Source organism: Moschus berezovskii, chromosome 3 (genome assembly GCF_049115385.1).
Source record: "Moschus berezovskii isolate FMDL1 chromosome 3, NW_MosBer_1.0, whole genome shotgun sequence".
In the NCBI taxonomy this organism is placed as follows: Eukaryota; Metazoa; Chordata; class Mammalia; order Artiodactyla; family Moschidae; genus Moschus; species Moschus berezovskii.
Window position 1 is genome coordinate 54632440 of NC_142462.1, and position 21783 is coordinate 54654222.

General features: G+C 38.5%; 2 protein-coding genes across 7 annotated transcripts in view; one reads left to right on the plus strand and one right to left on the minus strand.

Moving 5' to 3' along the window:
* RINT1 (RAD50 interactor 1) overlaps positions 1–8359 on the plus strand; it is a 22006-nt gene extending 13647 nt beyond the window's left edge. For all 5 annotated transcript variants that reach the window (XM_055420742.2, XM_088834253.1, XM_088834258.1 and 2 more), the window contains 5 exons: positions 1557–1752; positions 5394–5608; positions 6876–7056; positions 7130–7248; positions 8155–8359. In XM_055420742.2, the coding sequence (XP_055276717.2) occupies positions 1557–1752; positions 5394–5608; positions 6876–7056; positions 7130–7248; positions 8155–8347 (904 nt within the window). In that variant the 3' untranslated portion in view covers positions 8348–8359. The remainder of the gene's footprint in view (positions 1–1556; positions 1753–5393; positions 5609–6875; positions 7057–7129; positions 7249–8154) is intronic.
* EFCAB10 (EF-hand calcium binding domain 10) lies at positions 5968–21361 on the minus strand. Of its 2 annotated transcripts, none has more exons than XM_088834265.1 (4): positions 21208–21361; positions 10091–10255; positions 9642–9729; positions 5968–6079 (listed from the first exon to the last, which is right to left on the minus strand). In XM_088834265.1, exons 1-4 carry the CDS (start codon positions 21314–21316, stop codon positions 5968–5970), a joined length of 474 nt encoding a protein of 157 aa, XP_088690391.1. In that variant the 5' UTR covers positions 21317–21361. The 2 variants fall into 2 exon arrangements, with proteins under 2 accessions (XP_088690391.1, XP_055276718.1); XM_055420743.2 differs by lacking the exon at positions 5968–6079 and adding an exon at positions 8462–8537.
* Positions 21362–21783: the final 422 nt, after the last annotated feature.

Here is a 21783-nt window from a genome sequence, read left to right on the forward strand (position 1 = left end):
GACTCTTCACTCGGTACTTTTTAAGTAGTTTGAGAAAATACCATATAGTGGTTATTATAGTATCTTCAAATTCAATTTATATTTTGGTAAAACTCTAGCACAGTATTTTAGCTTTTGTTTTTTGTAATTTAAGTAAGACCTTAAACATTAGTTTACATGAGGGGAGATTCCTCAATTGTTACATAAAAACAAATAAGAATTTAATTTTATTACCTGAATTCCCTTGTCTTTCAACTTTTCAAGTATCTTCAGTAAATGGTGATTGACCCAAATTTTAAATATTATTTTCTTCACCTTGATATATCAAGAGTTTGTAGAACAGTAAAATAATAAAGTAACTTTAAGGACAAGAATGGGGGCTACCCTAGTGGTTCAGACGGTAAAAAGTCTGCCTGCAATGCAGGAGACCTGCGTTCAGTCCCTCGGTCAGGAAGATCCCCTGGAGAAGGCAAAGATCGGAATAGTAACAGGAACTTCTATGGTACAAGAATGTTCTGGCTGGAGGGTAGCCCAGGTGTCTCTGGTTGGTCTGTTCCTGTCCATGTTGCCCCTGGGGCACTGCAGACCAGCTGGTTCTCCAGGTGCTACTGAGCTGTCACTGCCCTGGTCCTTCTGTGTCTTGTCCATTTCTTTGGCCTGTGCGGTAACATGAAGGGGTGTCATTCTAGCCCAGTCAGTAAATAATTCTGTATTCTTTAAGAAAAATATGCAAAACACTAAAATACAAAAATATTTAGCAAAACTGATTAAAAAATCTTTTATTATGGAAAATTTCTCATATATATATAAAAGCAGCATAACAAACCCTCAGGTTATCTGTTCCCAAGGTTTAAAACTATCACTTTTCTATTATGTATTTCACCCCCCCTCCAAATACAGATTTTTTTTTCCTGAAGTAAAGCGCATTTTAGACATCTTTTCACCTATAAATCTTTACGTGTTTCTTTTAACTTATCCTAGTTCCTCCTTCCTTTTTTAAAAAAGGTCATTTGTTGAAGAAGTGGAATAATTTTTGTATATGATTTTCTCATATGCCTTTTAAAAAAATTGAGGCATAACTTTTTAAACTGAAGCACAGTTGATTTACAACATTGTGTTATATAAGGCATAACTTCTATACAGTGAAATGCATAGATCATCAGTATATAGATCAATGAGTTTTGACAAATACCAGTACTTGTGAAACACACATCCTTAGGGAGTTTAGAAATGGATCCATACTTGAATGGTTGGTTGATTTTTGACAAAGGCACCAAAGCCAGCCAATAGGAAAACCCTATACCATAAACTTTCATGTGCTGTGTGTGCCAAGTTGCTTCAATCATGTCCAGCTCTTTGCAACCCTATGGACTGTAGCCGGCCAGGCTCCTCTGTCCTTGAAATTCTCTAGGCAAGCTGGAGTGGGTTTCTATGCCCTTCTCAAGGGGATCTTCCCAACACAGGGATTGAACCCGTGTCTCTTACATCTCCTGCATTGCAGGCGAGTTCTTCACCACTAGTGCCACCTGGGAAACCCATAAACCTTCATATGTTTTCTTAATTTTCTCCACAGACAGGTATAAAAATCTTCCCACAGCTTCCAGAAAGTTGCAGTTCCTGGAGTTACAGAAGGACTTAGTAGATGATTTTAGGATACGATTAACTCAGGTGATGAAAGAAGAGACTAGAGCTTCCCTTGGCTTTCGGTACTGTGCAATTCTTAATGCCGTGAACTATATCTCAGCAGTGCTAGCAGACTGGGCTGACAATGTTGTAAGTTAATCTTTTATATTAAGTAATATATTAGTAATTTGAACAGTTTTACCTTTTGAAATGTTGAATCTGTAGCAAGCAGAAATAACACACGTTAGACAGACTCAAAACTGGGCCAAACTTAGGAGTTATGATTACAGTACATATTTTTCTCATCTAAGTCTCATATAGTTAAATCATCCTGATATTTTAATCATTGGAAAAGAAAGCCATCCTTTCATGAAATTGTAGTTTATAAAGTAAATCTTTCCTCTGTAGATTTTAAACTTGGGAAATATATTGAATGGTAATTGCCATCTGAGAAAAAGCTAAGATTGTATCATGACGTCAAAATCAATAAAACTCAGAACTTTAAGGAAAATAAAAGAATAACATTTGATCCTCTTGAAAAGTGAAAGTGTTAGTCACTCAGTCATGTCCGACTCTTTGTGACCCTGTGGACTGTAGCCCACCAGGCTCCTCTATCCATGGAATTCTCTAGGCAAGAATACTGGAGTGGATTGCCATTCCCTTCTCCAGGGGATCTTCCTGACCTGGGGATCAAACCCGGGTCTACTGCATCGTAAGTGGATTCTTTACTGTCTGAGCCACCAGGAAAGTCCCTATTAAGTGCCTTCAAACATGACAAATTATGAAGTCATAAAAATAGAAACATTTTTAACCTAAATATTTCATACATTAAGATAGTTTAATATTTTGTTTTTTTGAAACTTACTCAAGAGTAAATAAAATGGTAAAATGAACTCCCATATGCCTATCACCCATCTTCTAGTACCAATTTTGTTTCATTTAAGCCTTTCTTCCACCCCTTATGCAGAATTATTTTGAAGTAGATCTCAGATATATTTCATGGTAAATATTTCCATATGTATCTCTAAAAGATAAGAATCCCTTTTTAAAAAAGCGGCGTGGTATGTGGGGATCCTAGTTCCTCGACCAGGGATTGACCCTACACCCCCTGCATTGGAAGTATGGCGTCTCAACCACTGGACCATCGAGGAAGTACCCAATATGCTATGAATTTATAACAAAATATTACTATACTGCTAGCACATCGTATGGGCTTCCCTGGTGGCTCAGAGGTTAAAGCATCTGCCTCCAATGCGGGAGACCCGGGTTCGATCCCTGGGTCGGGAAGATCCCCTGGAGAAGGAAACGGTAACCCACTCCATTATTCTTGCCTGGAGAATCCCGTGGACGGAGAAGCCTGGTAGGCCACAGTCCACGGGGTCGCATAGAGTCGGACACGACTGAGCGATGGAATGGAACGGAACAGCACATCATATAGAAAAAAATGTATTCCTTTACTGTGAGAGAAAAACAAAATGAAAGTCTTTATCTTAAATCCAGGATAATCAGCCAAAAAACAGGAAACAAATATACTAATAATAGATGTAAACAAGATAAATACCTGATAAACACAATCCTAATTTATTTTAATCTGGGCCTTTTGGCTGGGACTTAGTAATTATTTAAAGACATTTTTACAGAAATGTTAACTGAAATATCATTCTGCTGAGCAAGGAAAATAATTATTTCACAAAATGAATATTAGTGGAATGTAATGATCAATGCACTTGTCTTTATAAAGTCACCTAATCAGAATACATTCATTCATTATGTACTTTTATATGTCATGTTCCTAATTTTAGTAGGTGCTTTATTCACTCACCCCCACCAACCCCCACAGTGCTCCATTTTCTGCTTAGCTTTTTCATAAAACAGTCATTCTTGCTTCTTGTGCCAATGCTTTTAATAAGAGACTCATTCAGGGGCACATTTTTAGCTTCAATGAAATATTTGTGGAACATCATTAACTACTTTACTCAGTGTAGTCAGTTAATGGAGATGAACTGGCCATCATCCCTGTCCTTAGAAAATTAATAATCTGATACTGAATTAACTGGTTCCTTCTGTCAGCAGAGAAATAATCAAATTTTAGAGTTGACTCGTCAAATCATGAATGAATTTTGTGTCTGGTATGTTATTATGGTACAAATTCTGTTTAACATCAGATATCATTTAACCACATGCATAGTCCTTCAGCTTGTGAATACTCTAAATAAAAATCATGTAAGCCCTTGAATTACCCGAAAACAGGAAGAATAAACAGAGTTCGACTTCCATTCATTAGATTCTCTGCTAACAGCTGTCTGACCATTGCCAGATTGTGCCAAGCCTGACATATCCAGCCCATGCAGAATTAGGAGTTTTTCAGTCATAGGTGGCAGAAACCCAGATTAATGCTGGCCTGATTTGGGTGAGGTGAAGAACTTGTTTGTGTAACTGGAAGGATTAGGCATGGCTGCTCTAAAGTTGTTCATTTCTGGCTTCACTCATAGGCAGGCTCTGGTAAATGTGGCCAGAGGTGGCTTTAGGCTCCCACGGCCCATGAACAATCTCAAAAGGACAGTGCTACTACCCTGACAGCTTCAGCAGAAATGCCAAGGTGGGCTCTCACATGTCATCTCTGAACAATCCCTAGTAGCCATGCCCAGTCCCCTACTAATAGACATTTAGGTTTTTGGTTTTTAATGTTTTACTAATTATCCGCAGTGTTATTTTCCTATAAGGCAGAAGGAAGAGTATTAATTACTTAAAATAGCACTGTAAAAAAATTATATTTTAATTCTTTTAACTCATGTATCTGTTAGGTTTACCACAGCTCTCAATCTGTGTCTCGAAAAAATGAGATTACCCATTCAGTTCAGTTCAGTTCAGTCGCTCAGTCGTGTCCGACTCTTTGCGACCCCATGAATCACAGCACGCCAGGCCTCCCTGTCCATCAAAACCACAATGGGATACCACTACATATAAACTAGAATGGCCATAATAATAATATAGTATCATTTATAAGCACAGCGTGGGGAAATTTGTACCCTCATACACAACCAATAGGAATGTAAAATGGAAGAGTTGCTTTCCAAAACTATTTTTTGGAAAATCTGGTAATTCCTCAAAAGGTTAAATATAGAATTACTATATGATCCTGCAGTTCTACTCCTTGGTATATATCCAAGAGAAATGAAAACGTGTATCTGCACAGAAACTTGTACACAAATGATCATAGAAATATTATTCATAAAAGACAAAAAGTGGAAACAAGCCCAAATGTCAACTAATGAATGGATAAATAGAATATCATTTGGCCACAAAAATGAATGACATACTGATACATATTACAACATGGTTGAACCTTGAAACATTATACCAACTGAAAGAAGCTAGTTATAAAGAATCATAGCTTATATGAGTCCATTTGTATGAAATGTCCAGAACAGGCAGATCTAGAGACAGAAGATGAGTGGTTGCCTAGGGGTGGGAGTTGGGGATGAGGAGGACATTGGGAAATAATGGCAGAATGTGGGATTTCTTTCTAGGGTAGTAAAAAACATTGTAAAACTGCTGATAGATGCACAACTCTGAATGTGTGAAACGCCACTGAACTGTATATTTATTTTTTGGTCACACTGTGCAGAATGTGTTATCTTATGGAGATCAAATCCGTGCCCCCTGCAGTGGAAGTGCAGAGTCTTAACCAAGAGACTGTATACTTTAAATGAATGAATTATATGATATATGAGTTAGATCTCAAGCTGTTAAACAGTATCTTAAACATGTTAACATATTTTTGCTTTCAGTTCTTCTTACAACTTCAACAGGCAGCATTGGAAGTCTTTGCAGAGAATAACACTCTAAGTAAACTGCAGCTCGGACAGCTAGCCTCTATGGAAAGCTCTGTCTTTGATGACATGATCAACCTGTTAGAGCGTTTAAAGCATGACATGCTGACCCGGCAAGTAGACCATGTTTTTAGAGAAGTTAAAGATGCTGCAAAACTGTATAAAAAAGAGAGGTAAGTCCTCTGTATTTTCTTATAAGTCAACTCTCAACTCCAGTTTATAAAAGTTAACAGATAACATGCAGTCAGATTTCCAAAGTGTCTATACATAGCACGGAGTTTGGCCTTTTGCACTCCCAACTTTTAACCGTTTTTGATGGAAATCTTTCTAAAATATGTTTTGACATTCTTAATCAGAATAAAAGGATAATAACTTAACCTTCATATGTGGCTGTAAATCCCGAGAGCTGGTGTCTGATACAGGGTTAAATGGCCTAGCCTGTCACCCACTGACAAAGCAGGGTGTTTGCTGTGGTACCTGCGCATGCCTGCACTGTAGTGTAGTCGCTGTCAGCGATTCCTTGTGATGTCTGTTACCTCCCCCAGACGGTGGCTTCCTTGAGCACAGGCAGTGTCTGTCCTAGCACAGCCGTGTCACCCAGAGGACTTATCAGTTTAGAAGTGTTAATAGTCCCTGTTGTTTTGCTGAAAATTAACAGGTAAAATTAGCTGATGTCTTAAATGTTAATGCATTTTACATTTTAACTGCTTTATATCAGTAAGTCATATTAAAGTTGGAGGTTTACAAATTTCATCACCCTCCTTAAGAGTATTTCATTGAGAACTCAAGTATAAACATGAAAGAAAGTGAAAGTTGCTCAGTTGTATCTACTCTTTGCTGTATAGTCCATGGAATTCTCCAGGCCAGAATATTGGAGCGGGTAGCCTTTCCCTTCTCTAAGGGATCTTCCCAGCCCAGGGATCAGATCCAGGTCTCCCGCATTGCAGGAAGATTCTTTCCAAGCTGAGCCACCAGGAAGCCCAAGAATACTGGAGTGAGTAGCCTATCCCTTCTCCAGTGGATCTTGCTGACCACAGGAATTGAACCAGGGTCTCCTGCATTGCAGGTGGATTCTTTACCAGCTGAACCACAAGGGAAGCAAAAAGTATAAACATAGGTACAGGGAACTCCCTGGCCGTCCAGTGGTTAGGACTTGGGGCTTTCACTGCTGAGGCTTGGGTTCAGTCCCTGGTCAGGGAACTAAGATCCTGCAAGCTGTGAGGCATGGCCAAAAATAAAATAACATAAACAAACAAGTACATTTATTTTCTGAGAGCACTGTTAATGTTGGGCTGTACACTTTTTCTTATCCAGAATGCCCCAGGACAGTGTACTTCCCCAGATTTAAAATAATTAAAAAATCATTAACATACAGAATGATGAAAAATTTCATAATAAAAATTAATATGCTGCAGACAGTGCTGTTTCTGCTTTTTCCAGGTGGTTGTCCTTGCCATCGCAGTCTGAACAGGCGGTGATGTCCCTGTCCAGTTCAGCTTGCCCCTTACTGCTTACTTTACGAGACCGTTTACTTCAATTAGAGCAGCAGCTTTGCTTCTCCCTATTTAAAGTTTTCTGGCAAATGCTTGTAGAGAAGCTGGACATATACATCTACCAAGAAGTAAGTAAGAGCAGACTGTATTTTGGGATGTGATGATAAAGGCAATTCCTATATGAATTGTCCTTTTTTTCAGATAATTCTTGCCAATCACTTCAATGAAGGAGGAGCTGCTCAGCTGCACTTTGACATGACTCGGAATCTTTTCCCTTTGTTTTCTCACTATTGCAAGAGGCCAGAAAATTATTTTAAACAGTAAGCACAATATTTAACAATTAACTTCGATGAGGAGGTTGTTTACTTTTTAAACAGTTTTAAGGTTCCAGTGATGTTAAGTATACATAGCATCAATTAACAAGTTAAAATAGTCATAAGATATGGTGATAAAATGTGACCCATGACTTCCAAAAGTTGACCAGAACTGGATATAAATTATATGTTGAGCTTTGTTTTCTAACACTTGGTTTAATGCTTATTACTTGGAAATAAATAGAATATGAAAGCAAATGCACTCCTGCCATATTGAATAAATAGAAGAAATTAAAAATGTTTAGTACTGAACAACAGACCAGGCCTGAAGAAAAATTAAAATTTGTTTTCTTAAACATTTGATATTACTTTTGGTTCTAAGTATAACTAACGTGATATATGAAGAATTCTTAGAAGTATTTTTAGAAATTGGTGTAAAACTTATTTAGATTTTTGAGATTATAAAGTATTCCTTTTAAACATATAAAATGAAAGTTTTTTTGCTCATTTCAGTATGATACTTATTTCTGCTTTTTTTGTTTTAGTATTTTGTATACCTATCTGCTTATACTTTGTCCCTTAATTTTCTCTTTTCCCATATTCTAAAGTTTTACATACATTTAATATACTGTTAATATCAAATATCATATTTGGGGAAGTAATGAATATGTGTAAAACCAATGATCCTTTTACCTTATAGTAATCTAATGAAATATAAACTCTGTACATATACAGTCAACACATGTTGAAAGAGCCAAATAGTTAATCCATAGTTTTATAGAGGGCTTATGATCTGGCAGTGCAGGGTAGCTGTTTAGTTTTTCCAAATGACATCATTACAGAACAATATGGGATGATATAGATAATGGAGATCTCATTTCCTTCCTGCTTTTTTTTTTTTTTTTTTAACAGTGTAAAAGAAGCCTGTATTCTTTTGAATTTGAATGTTGGGTCTGCCTTACTTCTGAGAGATGTCCTGCAGTCAACTTCAGGGCAACCTCCTGCCACAGCGGCACTAAATGAAGTTGGGATTTATAAACTGGCTCAGCAAGATGTTGAGATTCTACTTAATTTGAGGACAAACTGGCCTAACACTGGAAAATAAAAGGTCTTTTTTCATTTGGGATTTTTGTTTTTTGTTGTTTCAACAAAAAGGAAGCCAGTTGGATTTCAAGTTATATGCTAAAGTTCTGAATTAATGAAACTGGACAACTGAAAACTTTATAGAATCATTTATTATCTGGGACTTAGAGTGTTATTAAAATGCTGACCATATTTCCTGAGTCCTCTTGTTCCTAAGAAAACAAAAACAAAAAGCTCAGAAGCCACGAAAACTCAGAGTAATTCCATTTACAAATATACACAGTGAATATGTCTGTTGAATAAAATACAGGAGCAGAGATAATAAATTACCGTCAACTTTTAATTTTTTTTGCCAGTTAGGGAAGACTGTTGCAGGTAATCTAACATAACATAAAATTTTTTAAAAAATCACTTAAAAATACATGTTTATAATTGGAGTTCCTGTATCTAGTTTGGAAATTCACTATTTCCCATAAGAAAACACAAGAGATGGTGACTGAAATAGAATTTGCTCTCCTTCCACAAATGTCTTTCTATTTAGAATACTTCCTAGTTCCATTCCAAGTGACAGTGAGCAACCTTTGCTTTGTGGATGAAACATTTTAACTAGAGCACTGTGCTGCTACCATCTTCTCTGAGGTAGAGAAAGTAATTAAATATTTTTTGTTGAATATCTATGTAACTAATGATGAGATGAGAATCTTAAAACTTTCTTCCGGCTTTTCCTTGCCCTTGGACTATGTTAAATTAGACATTTAAACAAATTGAGCTAACTTACCTAAAGGCTTCTTTCTGTAAGTAGTTTCATTCCCATGGTTTTTTATTTCCTGACTTAGCATTTAGTTAATACTGTTCATGATGTAATACCTCAAATCCAAAACTGTCAGGCTGGCATGCAGCCTGTACTACTGATAAACATTTACTTTGTGAGAAATCAATTTTGAGAAAAATTTCATTACTCTGTATACAGAGATTTTCCAACTAGTGTATTGAGCTTAAAGCTTTTCTGTTAGTTCTTCTGGGTGATTGGGGCTTTTCTATCTCATTCTCTGAGAATTGCTGGGGGTTCATTGAGAACAGAATGAAGCGGCCTCTGGAACCTCCTTACCCCAGCGTCCTCTTCCTCCCCACCCCCAGGCTTAGAGACTGCTGTCAGCCCTCCCTATCCTCACTTTCTAGACAGAAAGCTGAAAGTTTCCAGGGAATGAAATGCTTCTATCAAAAGGTAGGAACCTCTGTTTTAAAATGTATTAATTTTACGTCAACATCATGCCACATTATTTACATAAAATAAAGTCACTTAAAAATAAGCTTACACTTCATTCCTGAATGTTTCAAAAGTTACTCCATGTCCATCATCTTTTAAAACTTCATCTGCAGTACACAGACCCAGGGTTTTTAGTGCTATAAGAGAATAAGAAAAAAGAAAACTTTACAAAGTGAGAATTAGTTTCACTCCAGTACTATTGCCTAGAAAATCCCATGGATGGAGGAGCCTGGTAAGCTGCAGTCCGTGGGGTCGCTAAGGGTCGGACACGACTGAGCGACTTCACTTTCACTTTTCACTTTCACACATTGGAGAAGGAAATGGCAACCCACTCCAGTGTTCTTGCCTGGAGAATCCCAGGGACGGGGGAGCCTGGTGGGCTTCCGTCTATGGGGTCACACAGAGTCGGACACGACTGAAGTGACTCAGCAGCAGCAGCAGCAGGGAAACTTATGTAATGACTACAAATTATTACCTCAGTTTGTAAAAGATACTGACCTTCTTTATACTGTATGAATGATATGGATCCTTTATTCGAGGAGTCCAGCATCTCAAACATAGATGCAATATTAGAGTTATCCATAAAGAAAGGGAAAGCCACGCCTGATAGTTTGGCAATTCTCAGCCGTTCCAATATAGATATTAAATACTCTCTTGGTCTTTCTGTAAAAGAATAGTTCCAATTTTTTATGATAAATTAAAATACATCTGTCATAAATGGAAATAGTCATGTAATAATTACTAAATACCTATATTTGAAATACTGTACTAGGCACTGGGAATATAGGCCTTGCTTACAGGAAAGGCAAGACATTGAATAATTAAATAATTATACACACAGGTGCTCTACTCCAGATGATTGAATAAAAATGTCCATTCAGGTCTACTGTATCCTTTTACTTCTCTGTATATTTGTTCTAGTAATTTCTGAGAGTTTGGTATTAAAACACCAAATAAAAACTTAATTCATCTACTTAATAATTGTTATAGTGGAATTATATGTAACCTTGTTTTGTATTTTCCAAGTCTCCTGTAAATGTTATCATTCTTTCATAATTAAAAAAAATAAAAATCAAGAGATCGAACCAAAGACAAAAAAAATGTCCAGAGATTAGACCTGTGCATTTTTTTAAAAAGCCCTCAAGTGACTCTAATTTACAGTGAGAGTTGAAAATCCCCAAGTGGAACATCATGACATAGGAAAGAAGATCAACTAAAAGAAAGGGTAAAGAATAGATTTTCAAAAAGAAACATTTAGGTTAATATAGTCCTCCAGTTAGGAAGCAAAAATGTTCAATCCTAATATAAGGGCAGTATTTTAGATACATAGGCTATCTTTCATCTAAACAATGTTAAATATGAAAAATCAAGATCAATTCGCTCTGCAGAAATAATTCAGGGGAGCTGTGATAATAAAGCTAAAAGAAGTATAAAAATGGTGTGGCTTAGAAAATGAATGCCTCATCTGCTCCATCACTATTTCAATCCCGGGAGATAGATTCTTAAAAAAAGAAAACTTAAGTCATTAAGAATTTCATACATCTATAAAAGTAGAAAAGTATAATGATCTCATCACCAGCTTCAACTGTGACATTTTGTGGCTGGTCTTATTTTACCATGATCTCATCTAGTTCTCTATTCCTGTATTTATGTTGAAGTAAATCACAGTAATCATCTCTCATTAGTGAATGTTTAAGTGCATTTCTAAAAGGTTAGAACCCCCTCTTTTTGGTTGAGATATAATTGACATATTGTGTAAGTTTAAGGTGAGCAACTTGTTGGTGTACATTTAAGTTGCAGGAGGATTTCTGTGGTAGTACTAGTTAATGTTTCTATCACATCACACAGTGAGCACTGCTTTTTTGTGATGGGAATAATTAAGATCTAGTCTCTTAGCAAGTTTCATGCTTATAATACAGCATTGTTCTCTGTAATTACTATGCTGTGCATTCGCTCTCCAGGACTTACTACAGTTATCTACTAGTTGCAAGTTTGCACTCTTAACATCTCTCCTGTCCCTCACCCGCCAGCTTCTGGTAATCACCATTCTACTCTCTGTTTTTATAAGTTTGGCTTTTTTCGATTCCACATTTAAGTGATACCATACAGTATTTGTCTTTCTCTCTTTGACTTATTTCACTTAGTCCAATGTCCTCAGGGTCCACCCATGACAGCTGTTCTAACAGGTGTGAGTTGATACCTTATTGAGGTTTTAACTTGCATTCCCCTGACGATTTGTAATATACAGAGCATCTTTTCATGTACCTGTTGCCCTTTGGATGTCTTTCTTAGTAAAAATGTCTATTTAGTTCCTCTGCCCATTTTAAATCAAACTGTTCATTTGTTATCATATATCTGATCTGCAAACATTTTCTCCCATTCCACAGACTGCCTTTTCATTTTGTTGCTTGTTTCTTTTGCTGTGCAGAAGGGCTTCCACTTTTTGTTTTGGCTGTGCCATGTGGCTCATGGAATCTTTTTCCTCAACCAGGGATCAAACTTGGGTCCCTGGAAGTGACAGTGCCAAGTCCCAGCTGCTGGACTGCCAGGGAATTCCCTGTGCAGAAGTTTTTCAGTTTAATCTCCTTGTTGATATTGGCGTTTGTTGTTTGTGGTTTTGGTGTCATTCATATCCAGAAGTCATTGCCAAGACCATTATCGAGGAGCTTCTTCCCTATGTTTTCTTCTAGGAATTTTACAGTATCAGGTCCCAGATTTAAGTCTTTAATCCATTTCAAGTTAATTTATGTGAATGGTGTTAGACAGGGGTCCAGTTTCCTTTTTTGGCATGTGGTTACTCATTTTTCCCAACACCATTTGTTTGAAGAGGGACTCCTTTTTCTTTTTCATGTTACTACAATACTGTCATCTCAATACAATCTACACATCCAACAGAATTCTTAACATTCTCAAATAGCCAGACATTATGCAAATTTCCAGTTGTCTTGCAAATTTCATAAATTGTAAATGCTCTTTAAAAATCAGTAATCAAAGTCCACTCACTGTGATAGGTTGTGTTTTTAAATCTCTCTTAATTACATAGGTTTCTCCTTCATGTATTTCCCTCCTTGGAATTTGTGTGTTGAAAATAGAAGTAGGTGAACTTTTAATCTAATATAGTGCCTTTTGGTGCAACTTTGAATACACCATAGCAGCAAATAGGTTACTAATGCAATCACATATGCAATCTATGTCATTTCTTTCTTAACTGTATTTCAAAATCAGAAAACATCTATGTTTGAATTTCAGTTCATTATATTTATTTTTAAGGATAGAATAAACAATGCTGATGGAACTTGCTGTGTTACTTTGGTAAAGATTTGTTGCTGTATATCTTTCTGAGTACAAGGGGAGCTATAATGCTTATATTTGGAATCTATAATTTATATTCTGTCTGCTTCTAAACATGTTTTGAAAATGCTTACAACAGTGCAAAGTTGCTCTAGTCATGTCTGACTCTGCAACCCCATGGACTGTAGCATGCCAGGCTCCTCTGTCCATGGGATTCTCCAGGCAAGAATATTGGAGTGAGTTGCCATTTCCTCCTCCAGGGGATCTTCCCAACCCAGGAATCGAACCCGGGTCTCCTACATCTCTGGCATTGGCCAGCGGGTTCTTTACCACCAGCACCACCATATTTGGAATCTATAATTTATACTCCACCTGTTTCTAAAAATGTTTTGAAAAATGCTTGTAACAGAAGTATATACAATAAGATGTAAATTTTTTTAAAACACAAAGGGAAGAGCCAAATGTTACTAACCACTTAAATTACATAAATGTCAGTTGATGATGACAATCAGTTCTTCAAGGGACACAAACTTCAAGCTCAACATTGTAATACTAATAGTATTTACTGAGCCTTTACTATGTGCCTGGTACTACACTAAGCATTTTCTGTGGCTAACTTCATTTCCTCCTCCCGAGTGTCACTTGAGCTCAAGGCCACCCAGTCAATAAAAACCTAGGCAGTGTGCTTCCACAGCTCCTGGCCTCAACCACACTTAACTCACATGAGAAGCATTTGCTACACCCAAACCTAGTCAGTCATGAGGATCTCTCCCAAGTCTTTATCAATAGTTCTCAAATTCATCCTATCTTCACCACTCCCAAGCAGTAGCTCTTACCTGGGTAACTACTCGTTTAAAAAAAAAAAATTCTGATTTCTTTAATGCTATCCCCTAAAAAGGTACACTCCCTCCTTCCACAGCATAGAATTGCCACTGGGAAGGGCTGCCTAGTCAGAGGCTGTATTTCCCAATACATCCTAGGAAAGGCCAGGTTTTCTTACCAGTTGATTCAGGTTATGTCAGATTTGGCTGTTAAATGAGTTATGAAAATCTATTGGCTTTCAGAGATTCCAGAATTTGAGGATCAAGGATATAGGATCATGGATGTGCTGTCACAACAGTAATAGCTCAGCCAAGCTGTCCTGTCTTATTTTCCATAACTACCTTAAATTCCAAGGTTTTCAAACTGAGAAACATATCATAATGCCAGGAGCTTTGCAAAGATCCAAGATAAAGATAGGTCGTTTCTTTCTGAGCATCATTCATGTGTGTGTAAGTTGCTCAGTCATTGCGACACCATGGACTGTAGCCCACCAGTCTCCTCTGTCCATGGGATTCTCCAGGCAAGAATGCTGAAGTGGGTTGACATTCCCTTCTCCAGGGGATCTTCCCCACCAAGGGATTGAACGCAGGTCTCCTGCATTGCGGGGCAGATTCTGTACCATCTGAGCCACCAAGGAAGCCCCAGCATCATTCATACAATAGTAAATATGCTTCTCATTATTCACTATTGTAGGAGCATCATTCTTACAGCGGTGCATAATAAGAAACATATTAAGAAATGGAGCAGCTTTCCTGGTGGCCAAGAGGTTAAGAATTCACTTGGCAATGCAGGGGACACCAGTTCAACTGCTGATCTAGGAAGATCCCACATGCCAATGGGCAACTAAGTCCATGCACCGCAACTGCTGAGCCTGTGCTCCAGAGCCTGGGAACTGTAACTGCTGAGCCCACGTTCTGCAACTACTAAAGCCATGCACCTAGAGCCTGTGCTGCACAACAAGAGAAGGCACCGCGATAAGAAGTCAGTGCGGCACATCTAGAGAGTGCCCCCATTCTCTGTAACCAGAGAAAGCTCGTGCATAGCAATGAAGACCCAGCAGAGCCAAAAAATTAAAGAATATATTTTTTAAAAAGTGACAAAGAAATGGATATACGATGTTTCCCCCTTATCTGTCCATGGAGAATACATTCCAAGACCCCTAGATGTCTGAAGCCACAGATAGTACTGAGCCCTATATATTCTATGTTTTCCTATACATACATGTATCTATGATAAAGTTTAATTTATAAATAAGGCAGAGTAAGAAATTAACAACAATAATAAATTCAAACAATTTTAACAATATACCATAACAGAAGTTATATGAATGTGGTCTCTCAAAATTCCTTACTATACACACCAATGCAATGGACATGAACTTTAGCAAATTCCAGGATATGGTGAGGGACAGGGAAGCCTGGCGTGCTGTATACAGTCCATGTGGTCACGGAGAGTTGGACACGACTTGGTGACTGAACAACAAATGCCTTTTCCATCTTAACTAAGCATTTATCATGTACTGTGGCTATAACTTCTGTAGTGTGAGATGCAACAATAAAATTGGAATTTCTTTTTCCTTCTTCACAGTTTCATGGATAGAAGATTCATTCTTACCAACGATCTTAGCACCCTCAGCACTCTGTGACTTTTTTTTTCTTTCCTTATTGAGAACGTTCACCTTTTCACTTAAAGGAAGCATTTATAGTTTCTCTTTGGCATACCCAAACTGGCAGCATCACTGGTCTGGTGCTTTGGGTCCAGTATTCGGTAAAATCTGTATTTTTTTTGGTAAAAAAAAGGGTGACTTGAACACAAGCACTGCAGTCCCATGACCATCAATCTGTAACTGAGATGGCTACTAAGTGACTCAGGGTGGACAGGCTGGACAAAGGGACAATTCAAGGCTGAGGCAGGATGGTTCAAGATTTCATCAGCACTACTTAGAAGAGTGTGAAATTTACAACTTATCAATTGTTTATTTCTGAGATTTTCCATTCAATATTTTCATACTGCAGCTTACTGCAAGGAACTGAAACTGCTGAAAACAAAACTGTGGATAAGGAAGGACACTCATGTATCTGCAGAACAGAACATTCATTTCAGCTAAAACAAGTGACTTCAAAGAAACTTGCTATGCAGCATCAGAATGAGGTCTCAGATGCTAAGGGTACAAGTTGCCTTTCTTCTGCCATTAGGAGGGCTTGGGTGGAAACTGAAGAGTACACCCATGCAGCGAGTGAGGGTAATCTCTGGATTATTACTGTATAGCAGGGCAGGTGAGCGGTCAGTCCAGACTGGAGCAGGGGGATTAAATGGGGGAGGTGGGGATGGTGATGACCTGATGAATGTAATGAGATGAGATCTGTACTTGTGAAAAAAGAGCATGTAGGTGAGCTAGTGATAATTACACAGAAAACTGAAGCAAACATTTAAAATACAGTATTAGCTTCAGGGGAAAAAAACAAAGGAAATATAACATACTACATGGATTAGTCGTGGATATCTGCCTAATACTAATAATGTAAATTCTGAACACTGATTATATCAAAATTGTGTTCTAACTTTATTGGGAAGATGAGAGTGACTGGGAACAGGTGTGAATATGTGTGTGTGAACGCACACGTGTGCACTTGTGGAACTGTGGTGGCTACTGTGGGAAATTTTTAACTTAGGTAAATTCACTTAAGGGGCACCCTTAAAAGAGAGGATCCCAGACCTCTCAGAGACAATGAAATGTGTTCTTTGGTTGGCATGCAGAAGCTTCTAAAAGACAAAATGACTCCAAAATCTAAAAGGATCCTTATAGCATGCAAATAAAAAATCTTTAGTGAGAAACCTTTGGCCATGTGAGCGGGTAATCTTAGTTTATCTGTCAGAATTACAGTGTGGATCCAACTATTCTTTGGAGTTTTGTATTACAATAGTTGTTGTTGTTTAGTTGCTAAGTTATGTCCAAATCTTTTGCAACTCATGGACTGTAGCCTCCCAGGCTCCTCTGTCCATGGGATTCTCCAGGCAAGAATACTGGAGCGGGTTGCCATTTCCTTCTCCACAGGATCTTCTCAACCCATGCAATGAACCCGCATCTCCTGCACTGGCAGGCAGATTTTCATTACCACTGAGCCACAAGAGAAGCCCCTACAGTACCTGAAAGTGAAAGTTGCTCAGTTCTGTCCAACTCTTTGCGACCCCATGGACTACACTGTCCATGGAATTCTCCAGGCCAGAATACTGGAGTGCGTAGCCTCTCCTCTTCCCCAGGAGAAGGATCTTCCCAACCCAGCGATTAAACACAGGTCTCCCACATTGCAGGTGGATTCTTTACCAGCTGAGCCACAAGTGGGTACCTATCCCTTCTCCAGGGGATCTTCCCGACCCAGGAATAGAACCAGGGTCTCCTGCATTGCGGGGCAGGCAAATTCTTTACCAACTGAGGTATGATGGAAGCCCCTACTGTACCTGAGATATGGCTAAAATTTAATGAAGACTATGAGATCTCTGTTTGTGTCTGCCTGTATGTTTATGTATGTCTATGTAAATGTGGCATTTTTCTATTAATTTCAGATGGTACTGCCAAGATTAATTTATAAAAAATTCAATTTAATTAGCTTAAAAAATGGATGTAATGTGTGAAAGCCACTCAGTTGTGTCTGATTCTTTGTGACCCCATGGACTATACAGTCCATGGAATTCTCCAGGCCAGAATGCAGTGGGTGGCCTATCCTTTCTCCAGGGGATCTTCCCAACCTAGGGATTGAACCCAGGTCTCCCATATTGCAGGCAGATTCCTTACCAGATGAGCCACCAGGGAAGCCCTAAAAAAATCAGATATTATTAATTAAGCATTCTTAAACTCTCAGAGATACAGAAACAAACATGATTTTCAAGTTCACATGATCTAGAATAAACAAAATGATCTTTGATAGATAAAAGCTATTGTTTAAGTTTGTTGGTTTAATAAAAACAAGCATGTCTTCTCAGAATAGTCAATATTAAATGTAAGGCAAACATCCAACTTTTTCTATCTGGGTTGACTAGTCAAATAAGCTCATGCTATTTGTTACAGAATTTGCCAACAAGAAACTTTAAGATCAATTCAGTTCAGTTGCTCAGTTGTGTCTGATTCTTTGCAACCCCAGGGACTGTGGCATGCCGGGCTTCCCTGTCCATCACCAGCTCCCGGAGCTTGCTCAAATTCATGTCCATCGAGTCAGTGATGTCATCCAACCATCTCATCCTCTGTTGTCCCCTTCTCCCGCCTTCAATTTTTCCCAGCATCAATTTTTCCCAGCATCAGGGTCTTTTCCAATAAGTCAGTTACTCGCATCAGGTGGCCAAAGTATTGGAGTTTCAGCTTCAGCATCAGTCCTTCCAATGAATATTCAGAGTTGATTTCCTTTAGGATTGACTGGTTTGACCTCCTTGCAGGCCAAGAGACTCTCAAGAGTTTTCTCCAAAATCACAGTTCAAAAGCATCAATTTAAAACACTTGCTTTTAACAATTATACCTGGATTATCTTAATGTTCAATTGATGCTTTTGAACATTAAGATAACCCAGGTATAACTGTTAAAAGCAAAAGTTTTAAATAAATGTAAAGTTTATACTAAGTTAAACTAAATAATGACATTCATTGACTATCTAGATCATTTCCAGAGAAGATAATGTACTAAGACATTGACTGCTAAACATAAGTTTATTTACTTTTGGCTTTTTAATTTTTACAGAGAGACAGAGGATATTTGGGTCTATTAATATGTCTTCTGCCACATTATAAATTGTATAGTAAAAAAACATGTCTCTAAAAAATATGATTATATCTTTATAAATTTGCTAATCCACTACAGGATATTAATATATGATAGTTCACAATTGCCTGCTTCCTAGTTTTCACTGGAAAGCAAAGATTACAAATAGTTAAAATTTATAATTCATATGTAAAAATAAAACTGCTGGCAACAATAAGGGTGAAAGAAAAAACATTATATGAAAAGTAGTCAGGAAAATAGAATGTATCTTTTGGATAACCTGGACAACTTGATATAAACTTAAGAGAAATCACAACAGCTCATGTGTGGGCAACCTGCAGGTCATGTATGGCCACCCAGAAGGTCACAAAATACATTCAAACTGCAAGCCAGGAAAATCCACTGGACTGTAACTGCCAGTCTCATTACACCATCTGGAGATGCTTCCAACTCAAGTCTAAAAATTTTCTCAAATGGCTTCTCTTAAACTCAGAAACTGAATGTATAATTTGCTCAAACTATTAGCCTTTGTTTTTCTTTTGTTTCCATAGAAATGCCTCTTGTTAAATTATAAATTACCTTATGGCTCACAGCACAGGGAGGCCTCATTTAGGTGAAAGTTCACCTGCAACACTGGCCTCCTGACATAAAACATCTTCACTTCGTCCTGTTTTGAGGGATCATGAGGATGCATGGTTGCTGACACGCCAGGCTGTGCCTATATAAATAACTTAAAACTAATGGCACATAATCCAAAAAAAAAAAACCTGTCGGTAGAATTAGAAAGGTAAAACTTAAAAAACTTCTAGTTACAACCGATTTGAATTATTTAACTTGTTAAATTCTTGGCTCCTGGGAATCTCTGCTCTGGACAATTTTTCAATCCTCGGCTATTATTTTCCTTATAGTTAGCATATGGACCTCTCCAGTGTGTTGTATACTCTCGAGTCTTAAATGCCTGTCGCCAGCTACTCACGTGCCAAATGGCAGCCATCAGGAACCGACAACCAGACAAAATCAAAAATAACACTGTGAAAGACTAACACAATGACTACATGGCTCTCCCACTTAAGGACTCAACTAATGCAGACGGTGTGTATGTGATTCTTCGGCCTGACTACATTAATGGGGGGTAATAACATTAACGGAGAATAACTCAATACTGGCTGGTCATACCTTTAAGCCCAAAGAGAGAATGACCAAAAGCAGGAGGCAGGGTGGGGAGGTGGATTGTTAAAATCAAGACCAAATGGACCAGTCTTGAAAAATACCCTGGACAGACAAAACCAATTAATTCATACAAGCAAAGCTTAATTTAGCTTTTTCTGCAAGACTAACTTGACCTGGGTCATTTCTTGCTTCTGCCTCTGGAAAATGTAAGCATAAAATTTAAACTGCTTCCCAAGTTTGATATGAGGTAACCATTAACCTATTCCTTATCATTTACGAAGATGCTAATATTCTAACCAATTTTTGTGCAGAATAAACAAACAGTTACTGCCTTCTTACCACAATACACTGCTTTCTAACAATAAACCTCTAAGCCTTATTCGTTGTTCTGGTTTGAGTCCTCCTGGTTTGCAAACTGTCTTTTTGGTGTATGCACAATGGTGATTATTGGTTTTACTTCTGCTATTTCTGAAGTTTTGACACACACACACACATTTTCCTCTAAAAGCAAAAGATTATTTTCACCACTATAACCAAAACCCAGCGAGACAGTAGTCATTTTTTCAAAAAGTAGGTTTTTAAAAATTAGTTTGATAGCAACTTTTTCCCCAGTGCATTAAAAAGTGCATTCCTTTGTATTTTTTAAAAAATTTTCTATTTTTAATTGTTGCAGAGTTTTTACTGCTTTATTGTCTTAAAACAACTAGAAAGAACTTGGTCACCCTATACATGACCATACCGGTTGGGTGGTTTTTGACAAAATTGGAATGTTAGCTATTTACATTTCCTTATACAAAAGCAAATAGGCAATTTTGGCATTTTGGAAACTCAATATGAGGCAAGCTACCATTCTTCACCCTGAGGAGAAGCACATCAACTCATTTTCACCTAAACATAACTTTTAAATTTACAGCCCACACAAAAATTATGAAATGATTCAAGCTTTATATGAATGATTCAAACTTTATATGGGGATCGAGCGTATTAAAAATGTCAGAAAAATGTCTCAAGAACATCCTTCCGTTCTACCCTATCAACTGTTTTTTACCAGATTAAAAACTCTTTGAGGGCAGGGGTAATACTGGGGACATCTGTTGGTTGCAGACATAAGGATGATTTATACGTTATTCATTTAATCTTCTCCACGTTGCCATGAGATCGGTACTATTATAATCTCCATTTTCCAGAAGAGGGGAAAGAAGTTCAGGCTCTTGCCCAGTCGCAAAGTACTAAGGGATGGGGCTAGGAGCCAGACTGCTGAATCCCGGAGCCTCTCTTCCACCTGCGACAACCCTCACCGGCCAGTGTCCCGCCACACTTGGCAAGAGGCAGGCACAAAGAGCCCGTTGCGTTGTCTTGTTTAATTGAAAGCCACAAAGTTAACGGGCAGCAGGAGGTCTCAACTAGCCTAGAGGCATGAAAGAGTGTTTGCGGAGGAGTGGGGGGAGGTGGTATCAGGGAAGGAAGCTGTCCTTCGTCCCCCGAGACGCACCCGTGGAGGGATGGCTACACGAGGAATTTCTGAGGACCGCTCGGTGTGGGACGGAAAGTCGAGTGGTAGCCAAGACACTTGCAAGACACTTACCCGGCCGGAAAAAGAGGAGGGCGCTGGTAAGATAGGTCAGCAACTCCATAATCCGATGTTTTTCCAAATAATTCCTGGCTTTGAGCTCCCTGCTGCTGCGGGCCTCCATCGCGCCTAGCTGGGCTGTTGCTAGGCGACCAGGCAGCGTCGCCGCCGCTCGGCTCCGCCCCTTCCGCCCGGTTACGTGGCGCGCCCCCTACTGGCTGAGACCTGGGCACCAAGTCTACACCTCATCCGGAAGAGGCAGTTTGGGAAGTGTGGGGTGGGGCAGACGCGGAGGCAGGAGGGAGATTAGTGCACAATGTGGTAACAATACACACAGTGTGTGTGAATATGTTAGTCGCTCAGTCGTGTCCGACCCTTTGCGACCCCAAGGACTGTAGCCCGCCAGGCTCCTCTGTCTAGGGAATTCTCCAGGCAAGAATACTGAAGTGGGTTGTTGATTCCTTCCCTATCCCGATCCAGTGATAGAACCCTAGTCTCCCACATTGCAGGCAGGTTCCTTACCATCTGAGACACCAGGGAAACTTCTTTAATAACAGGGGTGTTCACTTCATGGGAAATAGATGGGGAAAC

What these genes read in the sequence shown, in the direction of transcription:
- EFCAB10 (XM_088834265.1), bottom strand. Translation starts at nt 21,316, where the DNA reads ATGGAGGCCCGCAGCAGCAGGGAGCTCAAAGCCAGGAATTATTTGGAA. An exon ending in ATTCATACAGTATAAAGAAG is followed by an intron (nt 9,730 to 10,090) that starts GTCAGTATCTTT and finishes ATTCTCTTATAG; the next exon opens with CACTAAAAACCCTGGGTCTG. An exon ending in GAAACATTCAGGAATGAAGT is followed by an intron (nt 6,080 to 9,641) that starts GTAAGCTTATTT and finishes GTTAATTTTCAG; the next exon opens with CAAAACAACAGGGACTATTA.